We start from the raw sequence: 9533 nt of genomic DNA on the forward strand, positions 1-9533 counted from the left end.
TTATCATCCAAACCCAGCATGGTAGCGTGCCATACCAGATCACAGTGACCGATAAACTGAGAAATATATATATATATATTGGATATTGATGTGATCAAAAGGTCAAATATATAAACTACAAGTGTCAGGAAAATAATAAACGCCATTTTCAAGACTTTAGTTTTTTCTTTTACTCGTTACGAGGAACAGATGAATGCAAAAAAAAAAAGACTTTTTTTCTGCTGAGGTAATAAATTGGAGGAAAAGCTTATTTGCTTGATTTTATTTCTCATGTTAGCGCAAAGATTGGATAAAAGGGGGTTTGTTCACAGAAAAACATCTGAATACTTCAAAATCTCCCTCATAAACATGATTTTTTGTTTAATCCATAAAAAAACTAAAGTGCGAAACCAATAAATCACCTCTTTAAGTGGAGTTGTGAGCCAGTATTTATATTTATTTATTTTTATTATTATTATTATTATTTTTACTCTACTCCAAGAAAATGGATGGATGGATTATTATTTTTATTTATTTATTTATTTATTTATTGGCCAGTAACCTCACATCTCTGCTTGGCAGCAAATAAATAGGCTAATAACCACTAATAATAATAATAATAATTGCTTTTAAGACTTTGGATTTATACTGATGTAGCAAACAAAGCACCTTTGGTCACCTCCAGATAAACCCAGGCCCATTCCCACCAGTCTTTATGCTAAGCTAACAGCTACTTTACAGTATAGATACAGTATATACTTGCTTTTCAGCTCCATTAATCAAATTATGCTAACAAAATAATCATGTTTTTCTCATACCCTTTTTGTTTTTTGTTCTGTTTCTCTTTTTTACCAGCCTGTGGTAACACCTGTGGTGCTGGGGGCGCTTTACCCTCAAGAAGAGGCTCATTTATGCTGACATCTTTTTCACCATCTATGTCAAGTAGAGCTTTGCCATCCAGGCAGGTGATACATTTATGAAATCCATTTGGAAATCCGCTCCTGCCCGCCTGCGTGTTTGTCTTACGGGTTGTGTAAGACGACCCTGCGTCAGATAGCATGTGTGTGATGGAGAACTGAGCAGCGATGGGATGAAATACAAAGTGAGATTTATTATCCTCGGCTGCTTTTATGGCCGTCCCAAGTAACACACATCTGTGATGTCATAAACCATTTTCCCTTCTGTAATGGACGATTTTGATTGTGTTTCTTTTCTTTTCACCCAGGTGCGTACCCTTTATTATCTTTTTTTTTTTATGGCAGTCAGGAAACACTTTTCCGCCAGGTGTTCCATCTCTCTTAAAACATGCGTAACATTATCTCATCTTCCTTTATGAGTAATCACAAATGTAGCAGCAAAAAAAAAAATCAAATTCATAATGAACTCAGTGGCTTTATTGGCTTGTTTTTTTTTTATTTTGGAGCGAGTGAAAAATGACAGCAGTCTGCGCTGCTGCACGTCCTTCTTCTTTGTTAATCAACAAAAGCCCTCCGAGCTTTAAGATGATGTTTGGCAGACTTGTATCGATGTGAAAAGGATTTGATTGGTAAGTACAAGTGTAATGGTTTCTGCAGTAGAAAGGCTCTTCATTTATTATCTTGATTCACCTTATTGTTAATTTTTATTTCAACATTATTATTTTTTTGCAAGAGAGAGAATGTTTAGATAAAAATAATCTCTTCTGCAGGAGGGTATGGAAGCACTCATCTATGCAAGAGGAAACGAGCCATTTTTTTTAGGGGGATCCAATTTAAGGGTAAAGCACGATGGTGGTGGTGGTGGGAAGGGGGTGGGGGGGTCTGTATGAGAACAATAATTGAGCTAATTCTGGCTTCCTTGGAGAGAGCATGCAAATAGCAGTCGATAGCTGAGGTAAACAGGAGAGAAAAATAAGTGTCTGGTTTTGGTAAACATTTCTGGATCGTCTGCACACTCCACAAAAAGGAGCCAACGTATTTTCATCCATCAGTTCTGGTCATTTGTTATATGTTGTTTCAAAATCTTCTTATGCTTCTTGTGCTTTAAAATCATCTCAGCTGACCCCTTAGAAGTACACCCCCACAGTGCCTACTGATTCTGCACCAGCAATACGTTATATGCATAATTTCTGTCTTTCCAAGCAGATGCTGATGTCTTTAAATATCTTCATTTGTATTCATGTAAGTATTTCCAAAGGAATGGAAGTCAACCCTCCACCTCAGGGCGAAGAAATGAGTCAATGTTGCTGCTGCAGCTACAGTAGGAGTCAAGCAGAAACATCAACAACGGCTCACAGGCAGTTTGTGCCATTAGGAACACAGTGGTGTCAGTGCTTTTTTGAGCAGCTGTCAGTCAAAATGATTTGTAGTCACAAAAAACTGCCAAGGGAATGACAAAAAATGATGAAAAAGAACCCCCAGTAACATGTTATGTGCTTACTACTGAAAGCAAAACTCATTTAATAAACAAAATCCAGTGTGAAGGTCTGAATATTAGGTTTTCCAAATGCATTTTTATGAAGTAAACAAGTTCTGCAGTTAGTCCTGTCCACTAGCAAAAAATGGTGACTTCAATAGTTTCACAATCCAAATAATCAAACTTTACAGATCCGAGCTTCACGTTCACACCGTCTCTCCTCCAGAGTCTTTTTATCTGGCATAAATCAAACTAACGCAGTTCATATACATTCACTGAATGATATGGATGTCATGGATGTAACTACAAATGTTCAAAGCATCGTTTATTAACATTTCATAAAATAAACAAAACAAAAAAATGCAGTTTTGCTAAATCTGGCTTTGAGTTTCAATGACTTTGGTCTCATTGTTTTAGTCACTTCCTGTTTGCTGCCTGGGGGGGGGGGGGCAGCCAAATCTGTGTTTGATCTCGAGACGAGGAAAGCCCCCCACTCTACCACAAGTGTGGACAAACGCAGAGATATCTTTGTAGGCTGCGCTGATTTCACTTGCTGTAGACGGTTAATTGGTGAGTTCAAAATGCTCTGAGAGATTTGTCCTTGCTGGCGCTCTGTGACAGGTTGGGGTCAGGATATGCTTTCATGTTTCTATGACGGTCATTAAGAGAATCTTTTCCTACTGAGACCAGCACACTGAAAGTAGAAATAAAGACAAGTTTCATTAAAATCTTCATCTATACAAAAAAGCTTCAGTTCCACACACAGAGTCTATAAATAGTATGAAAATCATGTCAAATACTGTCTGCCTGCCTTTCTGAGCGATACCTGCAAGTACAGTATATGAAATATCAGAGGCAATATGCACTAGCATGTTGCTTCTAGTAGCCATCCCATGCAGGATATAATGGTAATGTGATATTTAGTTTGTTTGTTATGAATTAATTTACTCCTTCCATAAATAGCCATTAAAATGGGCAGAAAATTCAGTTATTAGACGACTGGTGAGTTATCTTTTTGTTTGGCTTTTTCTAGCAGCTCGCTTAAGTATGTCAAATGGATTCATTTGCCTTAATGCCTGAATTTATTGACTACTGATGAATACATTTAGTTTTCCACACTGGTTTTATATGAATTAAGGTGTTTTGGGGGGTTTGGGACGACACTTTGAGAGTCTGCTGGCAACAGAAGCAATGTGGGGCTGATTTATAAAGTTGTAGTAAAATGCGACTCCCTTTATAGCTCCAAAGATTTTCCTTGTGGTCATAAAACAGAAGGAATGAACTATAGGAGTGTGTATGAATAAAAGTTTTGTAAGCAAATTTTTTTCCTTCAGTGTTCTTGTGCGTCTCAGCAGCGAACGGGGAAAACTCAAAGGAGATTTTAACTGGAACAATAAACAAACTGTATTATCACTAGTTTTCTGGGAAGATGCAAACATTCTGCGTCTGCCTTATCTTTTGTTTGTGTCTGCCGGCAACTCCTGGCATCTGTTTACATGAGCCTTTCTCTGGGACCTGGTACAAATGCTTTAAGCTCAGCCCTGGGACTATTTTGAAGCTACTTCCAATAGTGCTGTTGTTAGGCAGTGTGGAAATGGGCTACCCACTTAATTCCACCTGCAGTGATATTGACACTGAGCTTTGTGTGTGTGTGTGTGTGTGTGTGTGTGTGTGTGTGTGTGTGTGTGTGTGTGTGTGTGTGTGTGTGTGTGTGTGTGTGTGTGTGTGTGTGTGGTGGTGGAGGAGGTCTAAACTATATTGAGCACCTGTAATATGACCAACTGTTTTTTTCCTCTTGTGTAGGAGGGGAAATGGAGAATATGGAGTCCAATTCAATTTATGGTCACATTATTGTACATTAAAGTACTTGCTACCAGCTCTCAGATTCTGTCACGTACACACGTACAAACACACACACACATACAAACACACACACACACACAGCAATAGAAAAAAATAGAGTTTTTTTTCCTATTATAGCTTTGACAGCCTTCTTGGTCACAAAGTTTGGTGCCATTGGTCCAATCCCTTGGGTTTCCAAGCCAGTAATTGAAAATCAAGTACTTGGTTATGCGCACCAATAGGGTTTGAGCCTCCTGTGCCTCTACATGCACTCACACACACACACACACACACACACATATTCACTAATGCGCTATTTCATTTTCTGACAAAGTCTCGTCTCTCGGGCGGCCAAGCTGATGATTGTGACACCTCAGACTTCGAGCCAATTCTCGTCCCTCTCTAGAAGAGAGCGACACTGCTGCTTGGACAGTGCGTTTCTCCTCCACGAGTCATTTCTGAAATGTCGCTGGTGTCAAAATTTAATCGAAACATGTTACTGTATATTACAGTTTTAATGTTTTCAATATTTGCAGTGTCTGCAATCCAGAAAATACATTAATGTTAAGATTTGGGTTTGTTAAAATTGCCTTTAATTCCTAGTAACCGTGTTATTCCGAATATCCATATTTACAGTTTAGACATTATTATGGATCAGAGTTTGTCAGTTAAAAAGCACAATGAACCCTAATCTCATTGCCTTTTGCCAAAAAGCTTTTCATTACAAAATCACATTTATGTCTGGTATCTAGTAAAGTACCCCTCCCCAGTACTGCAGTGGCATTTTCATACAATGTGTACGTCTCTTTTTAATGCAACAGGTCCTAAGAAGTGTATTTTTTAATTTGCTTTCTATATAATGCTACTTTTGACACCAATGTTTAGGAAATAAGGGAGAGTGTGTGCAGCTGTGACCTGCTCCAACAGTCGTGGCAAACTCAAACTTTGGAATAAACCTCGAGAAAAACACACAAAGCCTTTACATCACAAAGAGCGCCCCCATCTGAGATTACGTAGGTTTTCCAGGCGTGCACAAGATGCTTGCCAGATTTGGATCAAGAATATTAGCAGTAACAACTTAACAGAAGGTTCTGATTAGTAACAGACAGTCTCATAGTGACCAATATGCGGCTATCTGGCTTAAAATGGTGAGAACACAGAGTGCACATAAAAGATGGACACAGCCACAGTGAAGTCACCAGCTGGTTAGTGGAGGTCCATCTTTAACCCCGAGGCTGCGTGCACACTGGAAGCAAATTGCTTGTCGTGCTTCACTTTGAAGCTGCCAGCTGGTCACAATCCAGGCTCCGGTTGCCTAGGTGACTCTCTAATGTCTTTACTAGCAGGTTACATGTAAATCAACACTATTCTTCACCCTCACCGGTTCCTCTTCAGTCACTCACCTGAAAGTTTATCACGGGTCCTGCCCGCTTTGCGTCGCCAGCCATCACTTCGCACAGTGAAGTCATCAAATCTCATTCACTTTCTGTGGTCTCAAACTGCTTCCAGTGTGTGCACAGCTTAAGTATTTTGGCCCTTGCATCTTTGTAGTTTGAAACCAGATGTGACAACAGAGGGAAGAGAGAAACTAAAGGCAGTGCATGTTCACCTGGTAGTAGAGGTTTGTTAGACACTAGTTACTGCAATTGGGACAATAACGAACACAATTAATATTATGTTATATTCATTGAAAACTGAAACTGAAAAGACACCATAACCTTATTAGGAAAGTGATTTCATCAAATGAGAAATAGGGTCTGAATTCTTTTTGTGTCAATGTACAAGTTAAAGCACTTTGAGGCAACTGTTGTTGTGATTTGGAGCTGAATAGAATAGAATAGAATGCCTTTATTTGTCATTATATAGAATCTACAATGAGATTGGAGGGCCACTCCTGTTTCAGTGCCATGCTGTAGAATTGAACTGTTTTGTGTCAATATTGGTTCTTACATTTACTCAACTAAATTTTATGACTATGGAAACAATATTGCTATTATTCTCATTATGTTCAGTGTTTCAAAGATGGAATTGAATTGAATTGAATTGAATTGAATTGAATTGAATTGAATTGAATTGAATTGAATTGAACTGAACTGAACTGAACTGAACTGAACTGAACTGAATTGAATTGAATTGAATTGAATTGAATTGAATTGAATTGAATTGAACTGAACTGAACTGAACTGAACTGAACTGAACTGAATTGAATTGAATTGAATTGAATTGAATTGAACTGAATTGAGATGCCCCCTGTTGCCTATTACAAAGAATTGTAAGGTGTAAGATGCTTCTGCAGTGGCTTCACTCCTCAGACTCTGACTCCTCAGAGGATATTTCAAACATTTCTGTACAGTTTATGGGTGAAACAGGACTCGGAGGCTATGACCATCTTTTATATACAGTCTATAGGTGAAATAGGAAACTTGGCTATTTAACACTGTTTAGCTAGCTATTGTTGGAGGCTAACATGCTTTCCAGAGACTGCAGTGATTCCACAGAATAAATGAACTCCAGCTTGCAGCACTGTCCTCTATCTTTGAAACACTGAAAATATTGAGAGTAATAGCAATATTGTTTCCATAGTCATAAAATGTAGTTGAGTAAATGTTAAAACCAGTACTGACACATAACAATTCATATTCTTGGTGCTATTAGTCAACAAACCATTCAGCCCTGTCATTTTCTATATTACTCTCATTTTGTGCTTTCTAGGGGGGGAAACTGTAAAACTGTCACTTAACAGCAACAACAATGTTCAAATCCCCTCATTGACGCTCCCTTGAAAGTCGGCTCCTTTCACTTTCTAAAACATCCCTCACACAGGATCACAACAGCTTCTGTCGCTGCTGTTAACTGTGCATTACCACAGGCTGTTATTTTCTCCACAAGGCATCCCAATGCTTCTCCAATCAAACTGCCACTATAAGTTGAGCTGTAAAACCCAAATGGTTCACTTTGTCTCCTGACGCAGTGCAAGCAGCAGGTACAAGTGGATTTGACTAATTACAGTTAAAATGAAGAGTTGTCTGTTTATTGCGCTGAGAGCTGACAGTAAAGTGGGAGGGTGGGGTGAAAAGAAAACTGAGATTTGTCAATCTCAACAGCCAAGAGCTACTTCTGAAGCCTCAAATCCACTGGGAATCATGTTTGACAATAAAGCACCGAGTGATGCAATATTAAAATCAAGAGCATGACATCACTTTTGGTACTGACACGTTTTTTTCTTTTATCATTTTTTGGAGGATTTCAAAGCAAAAAAAGCAATAAGCAATAATGAACAAGCCAGATCTATGTTGCATCTGTCCTGTCATTTCTGGATGTTTCTGGAATAGGTGATGTGCAAAATGTGCTGGGGCTGTTCAGCCTTTGAACACCTTCTGGGAGTTAAAACCAATACATATCTGGCCTTTTCCACTCAGCTTTTCTAATTAATATCAACCTCAGTGCAGAGCAGCATTTCCCCTGCCAACCTTATTATGTGCATACAAGTGGTTCTTTGCAAGTATCACAAATGCAAACCTCTTTATGTGAGACAAAGGACTGTTAAACTGCAGGTAACATTAGCAGTTCTCTGCACCAGTGTTCACAAAAAAATTTTTCACAAGACCAGGGTTGTCTGTACTTCATCCAAAACCATGAAATGCAGCTTTCAAGCAAAGTCGCATCACTTTTAAAGGTTTCTGCACACACTCATCTCTCTCAATCTGTCCAACAATGCAATCAAATATGTCAGAAATGTGTTTGTCCTTTGTTTCCCAAAGAAAGCGTGTTTAATCACTATGGTGAAAAGAATCAGAGATGCAGGGGACAAATCATTTAGCATTAATATGTCAACTTAGAGCAGAAATACACTGGAAAACATGGCAGAAAAACAAGAACTTATTGTAATCACACCCGCTTGGGGACTTCAGTCACGTCTCAGGGGCTGCTGTATGATAATATACAGATGTCACAAGTTCACATCGCAAACACTCCTGGCATGAATATCCTCATGATGCTGAAATATAGATGCCTCTGTACAGCTGTAATTTTTCGACATGCTTGTTGTATCATCTTTTGCAATTGAGAGCCACTGTAGTTCTGCAGAGGTTAAATGTGCATAGAGGTGTTTTAGATATATTCAACTTTAAAAACAGTTAACTGTTATTTAATTTAATAACTTTGCAAGTGAGGGACAAACATTTAGCAATCTTTAGAAAAGATGGTAATAAGACATCTCAAATAGCCTTAAATCATTCCATGTCTATGTGGCTTAACAGGCCGGTGAATTCCAGGATCCATAAACCCAAATTCCAGCTCCTAGCTTAGAGCAAATCCATCACTGTCCTCGTAAAGCAACGTCTATTGACAGAATTCCCTTGTTAAGGAATTCATCTTTAAATTTAGGGAAGATAAGATGCTGCGGGTGGACTGAAAAATCTGAAAATCTTTCAGTCAGTGAAAGAAAATGAGGATATTTTTTACATATTATGCTCCATATAACAAGACCAAATAAGGGAACAGTGAAAATAAAAACTGCCTCATAAAATTGATGTCATTTCCAGTCTGGATACTTGTCAAAGCTCCCCAAGCGCTGTCCAAGGTTCTGACCGCGCTTCTGTTTAAAAGAACTCCACCGCAGGAGCTGACCACAGCCACATACAGTTGTTGTGTGGAGTGGCAACAAATTAACATCGCCCGTATATGCACCTGATAACCTTCAGCAGGTATCATTATACTCACCTTCAACTTCGTCTTCAGGCAGGTTCACCGGCGCGCTGTAGGAGAGGATGTCAGGGATAGTGCAGATCCCCCGGTACATCAGCGTGGAGGTGACTGGATGCATCGGCATGGCTGCGACCTCTGGATGCCACCTGCGCCCTCGTCATACAGAAATGTCTACAGAGAGGATCCCAACTTCCCCACACAGTCACCGAGGGAAAGGATAAGCGAATCCATGGATGAGGGGTTGGGGGTGCGGGGGGGGAAAGGTGGATTCCGCAGCGTGTCCGCCTCAATTTACCTTTTGGTCAATAAATGAAGAGCAAGAAAATGTGCGGGGGTCTTACCTCTCTTACCTTTTGTTATATGTTTAGAAACAATAGCACACAAAGTCATTAAAAGGAACAGCACAGAAGACCGAGAAAATGCGCACATAGATACATCACCATCAGCTCAGACAACCTCCACATCTGAGCTAATTAGCGCGGGGTTTTCGTCTCTGCTGTAAACAACAATTGTGGCAAAATTGCGGGTGTTGAATCCACCGATTGCGTGTGTTTTTAGTCCCGGGGATCGTCTGCCGTGATGAAACATATGCATCCACTTGTTGGATACAT

General features: G+C 39.4%; 1 protein-coding gene across 1 annotated transcript in view; it reads right to left on the minus strand.

Annotated features, from left to right (window-relative positions):
- The window catches only part of cabp7a (calcium binding protein 7a), a 28495-nt gene extending 19328 nt beyond the window's left edge, over positions 1-9167 (minus strand). The window contains exon 1 of the mRNA XM_030738018.1: positions 8938-9167. Within this exon, the coding sequence (XP_030593878.1) occupies positions 8938-9046 (109 nt within the window). The 5' untranslated portion in view covers positions 9047-9167. The remainder of the gene's footprint in view (positions 1-8937) is intronic.
- Positions 9168-9533: the final 366 nt, after the last annotated feature.

This window comes from Archocentrus centrarchus, chromosome 9 (assembly GCF_007364275.1).
Source record: "Archocentrus centrarchus isolate MPI-CPG fArcCen1 chromosome 9, fArcCen1, whole genome shotgun sequence".
NCBI classification, from domain to species: Eukaryota; Metazoa; Chordata; class Actinopteri; order Cichliformes; family Cichlidae; genus Archocentrus; species Archocentrus centrarchus.